Here is a 20,063-nt window from a genome sequence, read left to right as displayed (position 1 = left end):
ATCTGAAAATTCTTATATTAAAACAAATTTCATTATTATTTATTGTAAATTTTAATTCAAGGCAACATAAATAATTTTACTGCCTAAATAATAGGTTGTGTCTATGCTTATAAAATGCGAAACAAGCAGCAATCTGTCTCCAGGGAGCCAATTAAAATTAGCGGGAAACACGGGAGGGTACGATAACAAAATAATACGTACAGATTATCTATACAAATTAAGTGTCAAGTGTCAAATCGTATGACATAGGGTGAAAGTAATTTTATTTATTAACTGTTACAACCAAAAAATGTATTCTACGTTATTACAGCTTTTTTTAATTGAACACTATTATCTTTTGCGATATATATTATTCATTTTAAATATTTCGTTAGGGTTTTAACATCGATCATAACTTTTTTTTAATTGGTTACGATGTTACAGACGACAGAGTCATATCTAATTTCAACAAGAGATTCCCTGGCTGGGCGGAAACACCGCGCGTTCCCTGACGTCGACTGTATGAGTTTTCTTCGTCTCCCTCCATTACAATTTTAATATCTTTATTTCAACTGCAATACTGCAAACACACTACACTAACACATTTAAGCCAAAAAAACGAATATAATGGTACAAAAAAACATAAAAAATAGATAATAGACATTGTTATAACATGCAGGTTTCCTCATAAAATTTTCCTTCACCATTAAACTAAAAAAACACAAAATGAACGCGAATGAAAATTCGTAGGTTCTTATCCGGGTTTTCTTACACTTCGGTTAAGATTCACATTCTCTTCCATCTCAGCTTTTTTTTCATATTTTATTTAGTTATGTGTTTCATATAATTTTAAAGGAAAGAATAAATTTATTGATTTCTTTAATTTAGTTACTATACAAATAAGGGTACATAAGCGTTATGTATAACATCTGTATAGAATAAAAATAAAAAAACATAAGCGCTTAATTTACTAGGGAAGTAATTTTGTAAGTATATTTTTTTTAAAGAATAGGAAGGCGGACGAGCATTTGGGCCACCTGATGGTAAGTGGTCACCAACGCCCTTAGACATTGGCATTGTAAGAAATATTAACCATCGCTTACATCACCAATGCGCCACCAACCTTGGGAACTAAGATGTTATGTCCCTTGTGCCTGTAATTATATATATGATATTAATGATATATAATTAATTTTATGATACTTAATTGAATCCACTGGGATTTTTTTGGCCTGGTTTTAGTAACAACTATTTTCAATTTATTGTCGGAAAAAAAACATTTTAAAATATCTGCAATTTAACAAAACACTTTCTCCAAGTAGAAATGAAAAATATAATTAATATATATAATTATTTTCTGAACTGTAAGGCCATTTTTTAACTTATATTATTGGCATTATTGCTACTCCATAGGTGTTATTATCGCCATATTTGTTATTTAATATTGCTAAATTAATCATTTATTACATATATTTTTTCAATTCGAATCAAATATGGAAAATTATTTATGCTGTATTGCGTAATACCTTTGCCTTTTTCCAACAAAAACAATTAATTTTTTTATGTTTTAAAAACTTATTCAATAAACTAATAAGGTTTTATATTAAATAATAAACACTATAATTTCGACGTCATTTATTCATAAAGACAATTTTAATAAATGAACGCACTAAATTACAATAGTTTGAGATATGTTACTTAAGAATTACTCAGTGGTGCGCGTTACGTTTGCCCCTTAATTAGAATAACAAACATTATTTGGTGTCTCTTTTTCATGATCCTTTATGTACTGCCAATGGCTGATCACGTGCAATCAAGCCTTCACTTTTGCAACGTAACGACACCACTTTTACACAATTATTATGTATATAATAAGCTACAATACTTTATGCTATTGTTACAAGATATTACTGGAAGACAAATCGTATGGCATACAATATTTTAATACAACATTATCGTTTTAATTAAATGCACCGATATATAAATATAAACTACGACAAAATTTTTATAGGGAAAAAAAAACTACGGGGCATTCAATACAAAGTATTTGTAAAATAGTTTGATATATTCAAAATAGAAAAAATTTCAGAAACATTTTTTTATTAAGATTTCGAAAATTAAATTGAAATATTTTATTTTATTTCGATATGAAACGAAGGTGCGAGATAATTTGAAAATTAAGGCGTCGTGTCCATAAAAGCGGTAAGGGATTACGATTTCTTTATTACATCTCTTTTTAACTTCAAGTTATATGCATCTTTCATCTCCTTTCCGCTTTCGTGTATACGGAACCTTAGTGGCACTATTCAACTAGAAATATTTACATTAGACAAATAAAGCATTACATTAATAAATGTATCGAAAAATTCAAGTACACACGTTTAAAACACTTTTTTTTTTAAATGACATTTTAATATCACTGCAAAAACGATAGCCATTATATACAGCTGAAGCAAGGAGAGAGATTTTAACTAAATCTAATTTCAAATTTTAATTTAAAAACGTGAAGCTATTCTGTGAGAAAACTCGATACTCGACGATTTACTATCGCGAAATGACATAAAACAATATGCGACATTGACTACATTAATTGTAATTAAAACATTTAAAGGATAAACGCATCGAACTAGCGCATAACTAATGTATTTCACTTCGACGATCGAGTCTAGGTTAGAGAGTGAAAATTGTTTTTATGCTACTGCCACATCTGTGATCTGACGCGTATGTTATCAGCAGATTGTGCCCGCGTGTGAGTAGGAGAGAAGTTTTAGATACCCCTTTTTTCTGTAGACAGCGTGTAAGCAAAGTTTTATGTTATTCGTTGAGGAGCTAGAACGTTAAAACGTAACAAACAAACTCATTGTCGTATTTATTATATAAGTAAGGATTCAAGTATTTTCTAAGCACTATTTAATCGTCATCCTATCAGATTAAATTGAAAGTAAAATAGGCATTTTTTTTTTATTGAAGGGAAAGGCAGGCGGGCCACCTGATGGTAAGTTGTCACCAACGCCCTAATACATATTGTAAGAAATGTTAACCATCGCTTACATCACCAATGCGCCACCAACCTTGGGAACTAAGATGTTATGTCCCTTGTGCCTGTAATTACACTGGCTCACTCACCCTTCAAATCGAAACACAACAATACCAAGTACTGCTGTTTTGCGGTAGAATATCTGATGAGTGGGTGGTACCTACATAAACGAGCTTGCACAAAGCTCTACCACCAGGGAAAAGGCAAGTTTAGAACGTTGATTCTAGACTAGAACGAGAAACTCATTAGTTACAGCTTATCTCAAATTAAATACATAATCAACTATATAAAACGAAATTAATTTGTATTATAAGAAACTTATATATTTTATGTAAATTCTACTATATTCATGTATTTTTACTTGTAAAATATATAGACGTAGGCGTTTTTACGATATTTATTACGTATTAAGACAATAGATCACTCAATTGGCGGTTTTTTCGACACATTAAAGGGTCAGTCAATCACTAAGACTTGATAACGTTGATCTTACTCTAAATGCAATATATTTATCCACGAGATAATATATAGGCATAGCATTTTTCAAAGAAATATTCCAATTATATTAGACTGTTTTTGAAACATTATGCCCGGTTTACATTATTCCAGTCCAGCGATCTAGTCCAGTACTGGATTGCTTACTGGAAAATGAAAATTACTAGATCGCTGGACTGGAATAATGTAAACCGGGCATTGACACAACAGTAAGTTTAACGGTAAGTTAGCGCAGATGTAGCAGTAGCATTATAGAATAAGATGAAAAATTTACTTATTTTAAAAAATGACGATCATATATCGCATGTCACACGCTTAACTTAGATTACTTAGAAACGATATGTAACATTAATTGATGAGTATATATATATATAAATATATATATATTTAAAACGAATAGAAAGCCATTTGTCTCTTATGTAAGCATTAACTCACAGCTGTTTACTTAACTAGCAAAACTTGGACACTAGTGTTTGTATATATATAAACTTATATTGAATAACTTATTACATATATTTACTTTATCGATACATGAAAACAATTTATATATATTTTTTTATATATAGAATAGGTAGGCGGGCATATGGGCCACCTGATGGTAAGTGGTCACCACCGCCCATAAACATTGGCTTTGTAAGAAATGTTAATCATTGCTTACACCGCCATTGCGCTACTAACATTGGGAACTAAGATGTTATGTTCCTTGTGCCTGTAATTACACTGGCTCACTCGCCCTTCAAACCGGAACACAACAATACCGAGTACTGCTGTTTTGCGGTAGAATATCTGATGAGTGGTTGGTACCTACGCAGACGAGCTTGCACAAAGCCCTAACACCGGTAATTACCAGTAATGATTACAAACAGCCTTAGTTATAAACGTTATTTAGCGGTGTTTAGTTAAACACTGATTTATCTCTTTCTGTCATCATAGAATATACATTCGAAAGAAGAAGACACAGCATTGTTTAACTGATCAACAAGAACATTTATAGGTAAAGCCGAAATATACACAAAATAAATGTCAAAAAATATGAAGATATTTTATAGAAAAAATAATTTAATAAATTAAATGGAAGTCCGTAGAGGTAGATACATTTTTATTAGACCAGGATATAATTTTATTTAATATCTCTAAAGTAATTTTATTCAGATAATATAATAAAAATGAGGAAATGTGACAGAAATATTAAATATAAACAACATGCGAATAACAGATAAAAAATCTCAACATGTCGAGCAAATATTCAAAGATATCCTGTTTTGAAAGCACTTAATAAAATGTAATTTAAAAAAAGGATTATTTTTTTAAATATTTTGTTTGTTATATACTAAAATGTTTATTAAAAATATTGTAATATATTTCTTAATAACTATGATGATATCTAAAATTAAAAAATTTCCAACAAAACTATCTATAACGTAAATAAATTATAACCAGTCATTTAAAATGATGTAAGGATTCTAAAAATACCCCATACATACAAATCTATTCAAGCATCTAAAAGTTATGGTGCAAAATAGAAAATAACACATACACTTGAACACTGAAAACATTACACTACCTTTTTATTCAGTCGCGTTAAAAGAACGAAGTAATAGTTAAAAAAAACAGCCTATAAATGTCCCAAATGTGCTGGGGTAAGACCTCTTACCATCACGCTGCTCCAATGCGAGTCACACATGTCGCAGATATAGTTTAAAAGTGTGAAATTGCCTTATTTATCATGGAAAATCCACAGTATATAAAAACACTAGTGAGACCAAGTTTCATCACAATACAACACCAAATTCAGCCATAAATGTCGTAACGACGGCGACGAATAAAAAATTACTTATTGCTTGTACACGTAATATCAAAATGTCCGCTATACCGCAAACAATTTTAAAAATAAATTATATTTACCTCCCCCATATAATCACGTATAAATATTTATATAATTACATGTAAACAATTGTCGATAAATTATATTTTATTATCATCTGATATGTTATGATTAGTTAACGATTTTAATAATGCAATATGAATTATAATTGATATTAAAACACATTTTCCATCAACACATTCATTCTCGTTTACCGGTTCATACCGGTTGATACCGCTTAATACCGAAACTTTACAGAAACGGTTCTAGCCTAGGGATTACTGGGAATATTATGAGGATTAAATACATTTTTTTTTACATAATTATCAACCTTCAACAACAGTAAACAATTACATCTCGATACACTTCACAAATTGGATGAAGTCTCTCATCGTTATCGATTTCAACAGATCCTCTATATTTTTTAGAATAGAATTACTTCATAAAGATATATTTTCATCTCAGCTTATATACATTTTCAAACACTATCGTAACAACACTAACTATTTATCGATTTAACATTATCGATAATACAGACACATCACTATCGCTCTCAAATAAGGCTAGATTCATACAATATACGATAATAATCAATAAGTTACAGCAACTGAGATTTTTCATTCTATTTTTAAGACGCATGATTTGTATTACCAATTAATGTTTTTATATTAAGCTACCTTTGCTAAAAATTTTATTGGTATCGTAAAAATTATAAATTAATTCTTACGCCGTTACGGGAGGGGATAGGACAATGGGATCAAATGCATCACAATCCGCAGCCCTTGTCACACCGGTCTATTCGCCTAGTGTCATTGTGTGCGTTTATTACTATGTGTGCTATAAAGTTTCATCATATACTGTATGAAGCTACCGAAGTAACTTTTTTTTAAGTGTTACTAGTATCGAAAAAACTTCGTTCGTTAACAAACATTAGTAAGTGTTAATATTTTCGATCTAAGTGATGTGTACTTTATATTCAACAACGTTTTGGGACTACTGCGCTATCTAGACGAAATTGGCATTTTTTTTTTAATTTATTCCCTTATACATAACTGGCGTTCTGAACTTTCGTAAGCAATCTTTAATAATATTTTTGATTAATTGAAATTTTGTTATTGTTGTTGTTTTTTTAAAAATTTAGAACACAAAATAAGATCTTGTAAAATATTGTGACGTAAATATATTAAATGACATTATAATTAGTGTCCATGGCTTAATTCTGGAATCCTTCATTATTTAAAAAAAATAGTTATTAGACCGTAATTTACTTTTAAATTTTATAAATTAGACAAATATTTGCTGAAAAAGAAATTGTTGCTCCTCACCATGCCTATTAATTTATCTTAATTGTTTTAAAAAGTTCTGTAGTAAAAAAACCTTGACCTGTTAACGCAAACTTCAAATTTATGCCTCATAAATTAATAAATTCCATGTTAAAAGTGGCTTATAGCTTTAGAATGATTTAAATATTTAAATAAAAATTATCAAAAACTTTAAAAACTATTTTTACAAAACGAACGACCCACGATTCTCAATTCTGACGAGTTTTAATAGAACCATTGTAATTTAAAAATTAAAATTAAAGATTGAAATAAAAACTATCGACAAATCATTGATAATTTCCAACACTAATCATAACGTCATAAATTCAAGTTCAGAACGTCTAACCTCTTCATTCCATCGTGTCGTATTGAACTTTCTTTACCTTCAAATAACGCCAGATGGCGTAGCCTACCAAGGTGCCTGCGGTAGCAATAGCCAGTGCTGCCCCCACAGCGACAGGAGCAGTTTCAGAACGAGCGCGAGCGGAGTCGGTGCAATGCCATGGTGGTCCGAATTCACCATCGCGTTTAAACATGAACGCTTGTAAACGCATTTGACGGAGATATAACTTGGCTCGATGCGCAAGTGTTGGGTTGCTAGAAAGGAAATTGACATTGTTACATACTTATGATAAAAAACTTCATTAATAAACAACAATATTATCATAAAGTCGTTTTTCTTAGTAATAAAATTAAGTAATTTAAAAAATTATCCAGATTACAATGTCATCTATTGATATTTCGCTATATCACTATCAAATTACTATCCCACAACTCGAGTAGGTATGGGGCAGTAATAAAAATAACTATTTATGCCCCACTAAAATTTTAGCTGCCTCATGTAATTTTTTTTTATTTTTTTTTATTTGGGAAACAAACAGTAACATAATACACAAATATATGATTGAAAAAGATAATACAGATACCAATTAAGTTTCCACTTACAAATAATACAGAATTAGAGCAATTTGAATACAATGATATGAATTTAATTAAATATATTAATTAACTAATCTAACCTAATATAAAATCTGAAGAGAAAAGCATTTAATTAAAATAAAATAATGTTAACAATAATAAATTATTAAAATTACATCAAATTACATCCTCTTTAAAAGTAACTCTAATTACGATTATCTAAAACATTTTTTTTTTAATTTGTTTTTAACTAACCTAGGTTCTTCCTCGGCTAAATCAATGACAGTTTCCTCAGGACATGAGAACGACTTGCCAACTGGTGTAGGGAACAACAGAGCCCTAGGTCCAGTAGTCAGGGTAACTCGTCGGCCTTGTTTTGCTGCGTGTTCTAATATTCTTGCACTAGAGTTGTATGTTAGTCGTACGCTATCCGCATACCAACGCTCGCCACCTGGCGTCTGGAATTATCAGCAATATTTTTTTTTTTTCAAAACTTGACAAATGCCATAAAATTTAGCACTTGAATGACCTTCCCTATATAAGCTTCCCTGACCCTTCGAAATGAAATTCGTTTCTAAATAAAAAAACATCGAAATTGGTAACTAAGTGTATGAAATTGATACAATTTTGTTTTTTTATAAAAAAAGAGTAACTACTGAGTTTCTTGCCAGTTCTTATCGGTAGAATTCCACATTCCGAACCGGTGGTAGCGCTTGACGATTTATAAGTACTTGTAAGTCTTTTTGAATAAAAAATATTTTGATTTTGGTATATGTGATTAGTGATTGGGCTTAGTTGAAGGGCTTTGTGCAAGCCTGTCTTATTAGGTACCACCCACTCATTAAATATTCTATTGTAAATGGCAATGTCGAGTATTGTTGTGTTCTGGTTCTAAGAGGAATGGGCCAGTGTAACTACAGGCACGAGTGACATAATCATAGTTCACAAGGTTGGCGGCGTACTAGCAATGTAAGGAATGGTAAATATTTCTTTCAGTCTTGTCTAGTCTTTGCTCGTCCAGCTATCTATTTTATAAAAAAAAATGTTGATTCATATATAGATAAATAGCTGGGCGACCAAGCTTGGCTTGGCTTTATTCATTTTTTTTTTTGTAAGACAAAAGCATTTTTAGGAAAGATCTACACAGTGAAACTTATTAAATTAAACTTATTTAAATAAGAAATTTGAGCCAAATCGTTAGCCGTTTTTGAGATACACCAAATACATATATATACAAGAATTGTTCATTCAATAAATAAAAATGTACTTTGCTTTTAATAGTCATGTTAATACTTTAATAATGTTAATTATAAGTTAACAGACATGATAAATCATTTTATGGCTTTTTAACCTTACCTTGGCGAAGACCATTTCTAACGAAAACTCTTTAAATGAAAGCACCAGAGTCTCCAGGTCACTTTCCTTGCAAGCCCCGGCCACGTTCGCATTGTTCGGGACAAAAGTGTTTGCATCCTGTAACATAATTATGTTTTTACACTTACCGCCCGATTGATCTGAAATTTGTCACAGTTACTCCTTCCCCGACTAAGACTAAGACTTTACTGGTTTGTGCAAATTCTTCTGGGTCGGTACCACCCTCTCATCAGATATCCAAAACAGCAGTGCTTGATATTGTTGTGTTCCGGTTTGAAAGGTAAGTGCGCCAGTGTAATTACAGACACAAGGGACATAACATCTTTGTTCCCAAGGTTGGTGGCGCATTGACGATGTAAGCGATGGTTAACATTTCTTACAATGCCAATGTCTATGGGCGTTGGTGACCACTTACCATCAATTGGCCCATATGCTCGTCCTATTTTATAAAAAAAAGACTAAGAACGGATTTTATGCTAAACCTATCCAAAATACACAAATAATTATATACCAATAAATAAGGACGATTAACTTTAGAGCTAACACTCAAATTCTGTTGTAAAGTACATTATTTTTTTTTTAATATCCTGGGACATTCACACACGGCCATCTGATCCCAAACTAAGCAGAGCCTGTACTATGGAAACCAGACAACTGATATACAACATATACTACTTTTCTTTTGTAAATACATACTTATATAGATAATTACACCCAGACTCAGGACAAACAGACATGTTTATGCACACAAATGTCTGTCCTGGGTGGGAATCGAACCCACAACCTTCGGCGTGAAAGGCAAAGTATCTATCAAACACGTCAACCAGCCCGTATATGAATAAAAGTCACATGAATAATAGTACATAAAGACGACGACTCCGAACTTATATAAAGATGACGACACTGCTACGTCACAATTTTGTATTCATTATATAAAGGTCAGTGCCATGACTCATGACGCATAAGCAGTTCATATGGAATGGACATTATGTCGTACATATATGACCGCATCGTTGGTCTAATGGTTCATTTATTATAGATCTCGATCCTAAGTTCAAATCCCAGGTCTGACCTACAAGTTATTGAGTTTTCCTATCAAGTAATTATCAGAAGCAGTCAGAAAATTGGGCTTGTGTTATCGGATTACGAGAATAAGAGAATAGTAAGCGCACATGTGTTTTCGCACACACTTTAGCATCTGTCAGAAATTGACGTACGATATTTTAACTATAATAATTATAACATTTAAAGTATACAAAAATCAAAATAGCGTATCACCGTATTTTTCCAACATCTCAAGAGTGAGATACGTGAGTTCTTAAATAATGTCACTACTGTTGCCTTATTCGCCGTAATAATAAACTTAGCTTGTGATATGAAACGTTTTATTGATATAATTTGACATTCGTGATTTGACGCCATTATTGACGCCATTATTCGTAAGAGCTTGCTCTTACAAATGTCAAATCAATAATGGCAAAAAGGGACAAATCGGTGTTCAATTAAAAAATCGCTAAGCAACGTTTATAAGCAAGGTTGAATATGATTAATATCTTAAGTATCAGTACTTGTATTCTTAAATAGTGTTTTATTTTACTTTAAAATGCCTCATTATTATGTATCTACATATTTAATACAGTTTATTTTCTGAACAAGTACGACTATGAAGGAACATGTTTCACACTTTTCAAAACATACATACAACATAAAAATAGAAACGTATAAAACTTTATGTAGATATTTTCTTAACTAGTACTTTCTGTCTAAATAAGTTTTATTTACAACTAAACTAATTAAACCCAACTTTCCTATAAACTAATTAATAGTTAGTTAATTTATACAGCAAGCTTAGTGTGAAAGTTTTCGCCTACGCCAAAATGTTAAAGGTCATATTGTTAAATAAATAAATATTAAAATGAACGATTATTATTTATTTTTTTGGTTTCATTAGAAAATATAACATATAATATATATATATTAGTTATATATATAATATATAACATCTAGAACTACTTTCAAAAAAAATAAATAAAAAAAAACCAGCAATTAATTGTCCAAGAAACGAACATTAATGTTATAAATTATTTCTCAATGGTTTTCGTAATGGTTTGCAAGCGTTGTAAAGTCTGAGACTTCGATCCTGGGCCCTTGGCTATTCGTCCCCCCTTGTAAACGTAAAGCTTGTGTCAGACACAAGCTTTATGTTTAATTGGAGGGTATTATAAAAAGAAATATCAGTAATTTCTTTAACATGTTAATTTCTTTATGTGTGTAATCAGTAAATTCTTTAATATACTTTAAAAAAAAAGCCGAGACGGCAATGGCTAGCAAATATAAATCTTAACTGTATATTACAGGCTCCAGCTGCTTAGGTATCATCTTAAATACTACCCTAATACCCAAATAGCAACACATTGTAATGCTGTGTCTAAACAAATCTTAGTTCAAATGAGCTACAGCATAGGATATAATATTTTATGTTATTTGTGACGCATTAACAATATAAGATATGGTCAATATTTCTTATACTAAATCTTTGGTTGTAAATTTTCTATTTCATAAAAATATTTCCACTTCATTCGGTTTCGTTAAATATCGACCAGTGTCCATGATGGTGTCACTTCCCATCAAATTCATTTAATAAAACTATTTTCTATTTAAAATTTATAAAATGACGGTGAGACGGTGAGACGCCTGGCATCGATTGAGCTTAACAATATTTAGACGAATTGCAAACATTCGTACTTACTTCTTCTTTTGTGTCACTCTGGCGAAAGGTCAAACCATAACGTATATGTATAGGGTAGCCATCTCGGTAGTTGGACGTCATCGACGGATTGCCGTTAATTTTAATTACGTTTGAATTATTACGTAAGATGGATTTATCTAATGTCTCTACTGATACGCTGATTTATATTTAAGAATTAAAATTTTGTTTGATTTAATTCTGTTATGTGTGGTAATAAAAAGGTTTCTTCTAGGCAAGCGTGCTACATTCTAGCCCGTGTCGATACTTTATATCAAGCAAGTCAACGGCAAACGCTGGCCTTTATTTGATAAAAAAATAAATAATAAAATGGTTATTTATTTATTATAATAACAACTTACCGCTCGTTCGTTTAGCTTTGTTACGTATGATATGTCGAGTAGAGCGTCAACGGTCAACAGGATACAAGTTTCACCACCGCCTCCATACAGACGGTATGTTGCGGTCATCAAACTGCGCTCAGTTGCTGGTTCCTATAAAACATGATAATAACGTACAATGCATATTAAATAAAAATTACAATAAAATAAATTTTACAGAATATATAATACTTATGAACAATTAGTTACATTGAAGCCTTAAATACAAACAAATGAATATTAAAAATAGCTTCTACAAAAAAGATCGCGTAGGATTGTTACAAGTATGCTAGCAGCATTGCACCTTTGAATCGCAAACCCGATCCTCGAGACGAAAGTAAAAATTATAATTTCAAGCTAATACTTAATTCTTAAAATTCAATAAATTTTGATAGTTAAAATAATAAATTAATTACTTTGAGAACATTATAACTGTTCTTGTCTCTATGTACATAATGTTATAGATGGTCCCCTATTTGCATATATAGAAATAATAAGGTCCTCCAGACCGATTTCAGGAAGTCCTAATGCCTCGATGGTCTAGTAGCTAGATATAAAGCGACTGACCCGGAGGTCCTGGGTTCAATTCCCAGGTCGGGCCAATAAAAAGTTATTGGGTTTTTCTATTAGAAAATTCTCAGTAGCAGCCCGGAGTCTGGAAGTTGGAAGTGTTTACACTCCCGTGCCTCGGAAAGCACGTAAAGCCGTTCGTCCTGCGCCTGAACTCTTTCCGATCGTGTCGGATTGCCATCCCATCGGATTATGAGAGTTAGGGAATAGAGAGTGCACCTGTGCTTGCGCACACACTTGTCCACTATAATATCTTCTGCGCCGCCGTGGCCGAAATCGATCTGGAGGACCTTATATAGAATTAACTCTACTCAACTAACATCTTCGTATGACGTACGATCACAGAACTTTCTCGAATGATTTTATAGCTTGAAAACAAAATTCGCGTTTGTCATCATCGAAATATAAAGCAGGCGAAACTGCGTAGCACAGCACTACTTTATATGAAAATATTATGCACTAAATCTTCTCCGAATATATATTGCTTTTACAGTTTTTCAGTTTCAGCTTTGCATTACAAAAAAAAGCGTGTCCTTATTTATTAGTATAGTATATTTCTGGAGAATATATCACCAAGTCACAATTAACTAAAACAAAAATTAAATTGAATAAAATTATAACTAGAAAACTAAAAACACAGAACTGTCAAAAAATATATAGGACTTGTCAAAAACAATCCAAATGAGTCGTAACTCAAGGGTTTTAGCCATTAAAGGGTTGTCCTATTCATCTCCTGGTACCAGCATCATGTCCATGGTATCTTATTATCGTATGATAATCTATAGTAATTTAAATCAATAGATTCGTTAACATACTGGCTTTGTTACAAATGCAGCCTTTAATAAAAAGTAAATTTTAATCGTTCTAAATTGACATCCCAAAAATATAAGCATTATTTATAAAAGAACACTGATTATATACAAAGCGTATTTAATTATTAACTCTACAAGATTGTCTGTTACCTACATCTTACATAACAGGGGACAACGGAATGCCCCTGAATCAAATCTATGAATGCCCCTGACATACATGTCAGGGGCACATTCGTAGCACAATGAGTATCAGCGAATTACATCTATGTAGAAAATTTGAATAATAAAACATTATCTTACACATAGGTGTATTAATTTCTCTTTTTAGCTGAAATAATTTGAAACGATATAATCAAATTATTTAAATAATTTGAATATTTATATCACAAGAAAATAAAAAGGCCATAGGAGCTGAAATTATATTCTGATGCATTTATAAATTGTATATATAAAATTAATACTTATTATAAAACGTTTTTTCGTTGAAAATATGTTTTGTTACATCGTAAATATTTGGTTCTAATTATAATTATGCTCATTATTTTTGATTGTTAGTTCTAGTATTTCTCAAAGCAACTTACCGTCGACCCGCCTGGCACGACGGTCGTTTTGCTGTACTTCGTGATCCTTGGTCTTCTGGTTGAGGCCTGGCTCTCTAATTGAAGACTCTGCACCGAACATACCACCAACACTGCCAACACAGACCACATATGTTCAATTCCGATTCCCTTTGTAACATTTACAATTTATTTTCAATTTTAAACATTTCTATTTCAATTTACAGATTTCAATTGACGATAATCATATTTATTCGGTATCTATAACACAGTTTTTACGGTCAAAATCATTTTTATGACACGTAATGTATTTTTTTTAATCACAACATCACAGTCACAGTTTCCCATATAATGTTTAATAAAATACGTATGGACCGTAATCATCGTAAGTAAATATAATCTGTGGTTATCGTAACACGATTTTTTTCAAACACTCTTTGTTCTAAAATATTTGTTATTAAAACATTTATACAGGCGCAATCTTTAATTTTTACATCGTATTGGCGTGTCTCTTGCACGTAGCGCACAATAAACGACCTAATTTGGTTAGTGATGTGCTTTTAAATGATTCTACATATCGATAAACCATCACAAACAAACCACTACCGTTGAACGAACATAAATCTAATTTTAGTAACAATTTCTTTTCTACTTCAGTTAATTAATTATATTATTATATATGAAATCGTTAGCTTTTAATGATGACTACTACTCGTGAATTAGTACTACATGTTTCACACTCTCGGGATTTATTTTTATAATTTCATTGAAATCATTTGCATGTTAACATTTCAGGGTAACTTTCGCATTCAATATATTGTATGGCTGTTCGTGGTTTAGAAATGGAGATTTATTGTCTATCGTAAGTGAAATCGTGACACTAATTTAAACTTTTTAATTAAATACATCAAGCATGAACTTAAATTAAAACTTATTTAAAATTGTTTTTGATTTCTTGACCTACAATAAAATTGTCATAATTAACAACTCTATTATTAATTTTTTTTATAGAATAGTTAGGCGGACGAGCATATGGGCCACCTGATGGTAAGTGGTCACCAACGCCCATAGACATTGGCATTGTAAGAAATGTTAAACATCGCTCACATCGCCAATCCGCCATCAACATTGGGAACTAAGATGTTATGTCTCTAGTGCTTGTAACTGTAACAGTAACTGGCTCACTCATCTTTCAAACCGGAACAAAACAATACCAAATACTGCTGTTTTGCGGTAGAATATCTGATGAGTGGTTGGTACCTACCCAGACGAACTTGCACAAAGCCCTACCACCAGTGCGAATTCTATTTAATATTTTATCGATATTCCTTTTACTTGTGATATAGATAAGGATTATTTAAGAGCCACTAAAAGATTTTTCATGGTTGCAGATCGTGGTTCTAATAGATTACTACTTAGTGTTTTTCAAAAGTCGAGATGGCCCAGTGGTAAGACCGCGTGAATCTTAACCGATGAACGTGGGTTCAAACCCGGGCAAGCACCTCTGAATTTTCATGTGCTTAATTTCTGTTATAATTCATCTCGTGCTTTTCGGTGAAGGAAAACATCGTGAGGAAACCTGCATGTGTCTAATTTCATCGAAATTCTGCCACATGTGTATTCCACCAACCCGCATTGGAGCAGCGTGGTGGAATAAGCTCCGTAACCGTAACAGCCTGTGAATGTCCCACTGCTGGGCTAAAGGCCTCCTCTCCTCTTTTTGAGGAGAAGGTTTGGAGCTTATTCCACCACGCTGCTCCAATGCGGGTTGGTAGAATTCACATGTGGCAGAATTTCAGTGAAATTAGACACATGCGGGTTTCCTCACGATGTTTTCCTTCACCGTAAAGCACGAGATGAATTATAATCACAAATTAAGCACATGAAAATTCAGTGGTGCTTGCCCGGGTTTGAACCCACGATCATCGGTTAAGATTCACGCGTTCTTACCACAGGGCCATCTCGGCTTTTTTAATTATTGAACAATAACTAAATATCTTAAAATAACTTTACACCTAGAATGCATAGATTATATTGATTACACAATAGACAGATATTATAGCTTTTTTGTATCTATTCAATAGATTTCGAACAATAAACCTTCGCTGGTCAAATATCTTGTAATCGATTAAAAAGTAAAACATGACGTGTAATATGAATCTGCGTCTTCTAACAAGAACGTAAATCGCCAACTCTGTAAATAATAATAAAAAAAACTTTTTATATTTCGAATATATTGACATGACTGGGTTTATAAATGTTCAATTATTCTCATCTATAATTAAATCAGAACCGAGGCTACCCCACTGTAGCATAAAACCCATTTTAAATCGGGTCAAACAGGACTGAATGAAAACTCGCAATGCTTACTTTGTTTTTATCAATCAATTTTATTTGAATAAAATTCCGAAATTTATTCTTAAGCTGCCGCTAAATAAAAATGTTATTAAAAGTAATCTTCTCTCTTATAAGTAATATTGTTGTTTGGCGTATTAAGTGGTGAGTGGGTGGTATGGTTGATGTGGTGGTATAAATACATGACAACGATTGTTGCGTCATCGACGTCAAAATTGTAGTAGTATAGGTGGGTAGAAATTAACATGATTTAAATTAATAGTAAAAAGGGAGTTTCATATTGAAATGTATTTAGAATCTACATTTCCAAAATGGTTGTAACTTTACGTCTAATTTATAAAAAAAAACAATTTATTACGCTCGTAAGCGCTGAATTACCTGACTGAAATTTTTTGTTGCTTCGAAACAATATAATTTATATAACTATCGGATAGTGTAAATAGTTTCTGGGTTCAATTCCCAGGTCGGGCCAAAAAAAAGTTATTGGGTTTTTCTGTCAGAAAATACTCAGCAGCAGCCTGAAGTCTGGAAGTTGGAAGTGTGTACACTCCCGTGCCTCGGAAAGCACGTAAAGCCGTTGGTCCTGCGCCTGAACTCTTTCCGGTCGTGTCGAATTGCCATCCCATCAGATTATGAGAGTTGGGGAATAGAGAGTGCACCTGTGTTAGCGCACACACTTGTGCACTATAATATCTTCTGCGCAGTTGGCTAATTTCTCTTGAAATTGGCCGCCGAAGTCGAAATCGGGTTGGAGGACATTATTATAGTGTAAATAACAGTTGTTTCAAACCAAACTTAAAATATACCCACGAAATATATTATCGATATCACATATCGTGATGCTCATCACTACATCCATTTAGATTCGCAAGTGGAAAAACACACACTAAGTCGAGACAAGAATATATGCATTCACTGTGAAATGGTCACGTGCAAAGAATCCGAATCTAGAACGATACTTTAAATCATGGATTTGTGGATTTGAATGACGTTCTTTATATATTATGTACTAGCCAAGCGTCCCGGCTTCGCACGAGTAGATAAAAAGAAAAATGTATTGGATAGGATTTGCGTGAAATCCGTTCATAGTGAGCGTCTACATCGGGGAAGGAGTAACTGTGACAAATTTCAAGTCAATCGGGCGGATAGTTTAGAAGATCCCGTGATGATTGGTATTTCGCTTAAGTATATATTAATATATAGATAGATATCTATGTTTACGTATTTTATCTTTACTTGGTAGTACCAACCACTCAGCACTTAATATGCCGAACAATAATATTTAGCATTGTTTTACCAGTTGGTGGTGACCACTTAACAACACGTGGCCTATTTTCCAATATGCTTACCTAATTCAATTTTATATTATATATACTGGTATATATATTTTATATATACCGGGAAAGCAAATGACTCCACTCCACCTGATGTAGTGGAGTCCAAACGCGACGACGGCTAGTACAGACGGGAAGAATGTTCTGCACTAGCCGCCCTCGCTTTGCCAGCCCACAAGATGCCTCTTCACGCCTCGTTTGAAGGAACCCAGGTTGTAAGAGAAGGGGAACATGTGTGCTTGTAAAGAATTCCATTTTTTAATGGTGCGACATAGAAAAAAGTTGCCAAATTTCTTCTTGCGCGATGGAATTGAAGTCACAGTTCGGCGGTGACGTCGAGAGCCAGCACGCGTAGACTTGTGAAGGAAAGGAGAAGCAGGAAGGGAGAATAATTTCTCAGAGCACTCGCCGTGATACATTCGATAGAAAGCGCTTAGCGCTGCTATCTCTCGACGCTAATGAAAAGGATCGAGGATGTTTGCAATATATATATTTATAAAAGTGAATAAATCTATTTTATTTAACTTCACCTGTAATACGTACAGATGAGAGAACTAATATAACAAAATTTTAAACCAGTTCCAATCGTGCTAACATTTTGCACATACTTTCTGTGCAAGTGATAATACAATCATATTATCATGTATAGCTTAAAACATTTTATCCATTTAAATATATATATTAAAAAAGATCTATGGATAGAGAACAAAACTAGACAGAAACATTTGCGACAGCGTTTCTTTTGTTATTAGTAATAACTTATTACAGCTATATTAGACGACAAAAAAGCCGAGATGGCCTAGTGGTTCGAACGCGTGAATCTTAACCGATGATCGTGGGTTCAAACCCGGCAAGCACCACTGAATTTTCATGTGCTTAATTAGTGTTTATAATTCATCTCGTGCTTGACGGTGAAGAAAAACATCATGAGGAAACCTGCATGTGTCTAATTTCATTGAAATCCTGCCACATGTGTATTCTACCAACCCGCATTGGAGCAGCGTGGTGGAACAAGCTCCAAAACTTCTCCTTAAAAGGGAGAGGAGGCTTTAGCCCAGCAGTGGGACATTAACAGGCTGTTACTGTTACTGTTATTGTATTATACAGGCGAAATATATAATACAATAACATTAACCATTGACAGACTAACTCATAACGAGATCCGAAGCTATAGGTCAGATTGACTTGAAATTTAGAATTACTTTCGCGACGTAAACACCCACTAAGAACGGATTTTACGCAAATCTTATCCAAAATATATTTTTATCTACATCTGAATAACCAACATAATATTACAACGAAATTAAAGTGGTTATTTTGAATGAATTTTAACCGTACCAAATCTTGACAGGCAGCTGGTATATATATACATTGATAAGGGAAAAATACATGACTCAATATATCACGTGATTAACAATTAACGACAATTGTCCATAATTTAAGCGATCTAATCTTTACGTTATTTCATAAGCATCTTTACACAGCAAAACGTGTTCAAACTTTTAACCAAAATGAAAATATTTTAAGTAATGCTACATATATACATATGTAACTTATATATCTGCCGAGCCACGACGTAAGCTTCCGAAAGCCTTTATATACTCGTATGCCACGAAAGATTAAGGAAAGCCGCCTTAACTTAGCCACATAACATGAACGCCGAAAGATTTGTTGTAGTACTTACACGTATTATATATATCTAAACGGCTGTGTGAGTAGTATGTAATCGAGCGACTATCTCGATTGGATGTATTCAACCATCTATTTAAATCCAACGTAAAATAAATAGAACAGAACCACAGATATATTTTTTATCGTGTTCGTGTTTCTCTTTAACTTATTAATTTTTCTTCTCTCAGTGTGACAGGTTGACTGAAAAACATCTCTTGTTTGGATATTTTTTTCTGGTTTTTATTTAGTTAAGTTTATTCATTGTATGATCATTTGTGAGCAGTAAAGTGATTTACAACAATAGCTTTTCCTTGGCGGGTGGGTTTTATGCAAACCCTTCTGAGTACGTATCACCCACTTGTCAGATATTCTACCGTCAAGCAGAAATAAACAAGGGATACATCTTAGTTCCCAAGGCTGGCAGCGCATTGCCCATGTTTGAATGGTTCATATTTGTTATAATGCCAATGTTTTGGGTGGTGACCATTTACCAATAGGTGGGCATTTGCCCGTCCACCTATTTCATAAAAAAAAACTAAAAATATCAAGAACAAATTTTATAAGTATATAAAAATTTAAATTTATCGAATAATCATGCTACTTACATAAAGGTACGTGGGAATACATAGCTGATGGAATCTGCAAACCC

The 20,063-nt window shown here is 32.6% G+C and overlaps 1 protein-coding gene across 4 annotated transcripts in view; it reads right to left on the bottom strand.

Annotated features, from left to right (window-relative positions):
• Nucleotides 1-1,599: 1,599 nt before the first annotated feature.
• LOC126778541 (lysosome-associated membrane glycoprotein 1) overlaps nucleotides 1,600-20,063 on the bottom strand; it is a 30,792-nt gene continuing 12,328 nt past the window's right edge. For all 4 annotated transcript variants that reach the window (XM_050502201.1, XM_050502202.1, XM_050502203.1 and 1 more), the window contains 5 exons: nucleotides 14,079-14,188; nucleotides 12,098-12,229; nucleotides 8,972-9,088; nucleotides 7,871-8,073; nucleotides 1,600-7,294 (listed from right to left, as the gene is read on the bottom strand). In XM_050502201.1, coding sequence (XP_050358158.1) covers nucleotides 7,048-7,294; nucleotides 7,871-8,073; nucleotides 8,972-9,088; nucleotides 12,098-12,229; nucleotides 14,079-14,188 — 809 coding nt within the window. In that variant the 3' untranslated portion in view covers nucleotides 1,600-7,047. The remainder of the gene's footprint in view (nucleotides 7,295-7,870; nucleotides 8,074-8,971; nucleotides 9,089-12,097; nucleotides 12,230-14,078; nucleotides 14,189-20,063) is intronic.

The sequence above is a fragment of the Nymphalis io genome, chromosome 26, assembly GCF_905147045.1.
Source record: "Nymphalis io chromosome 26, ilAglIoxx1.1, whole genome shotgun sequence".
Lineage (NCBI taxonomy): Eukaryota > Metazoa > Arthropoda > Insecta > Lepidoptera > Nymphalidae > Nymphalis > Nymphalis io.
This window is presented reverse-complemented; position numbering and strand designations above follow the sequence as displayed.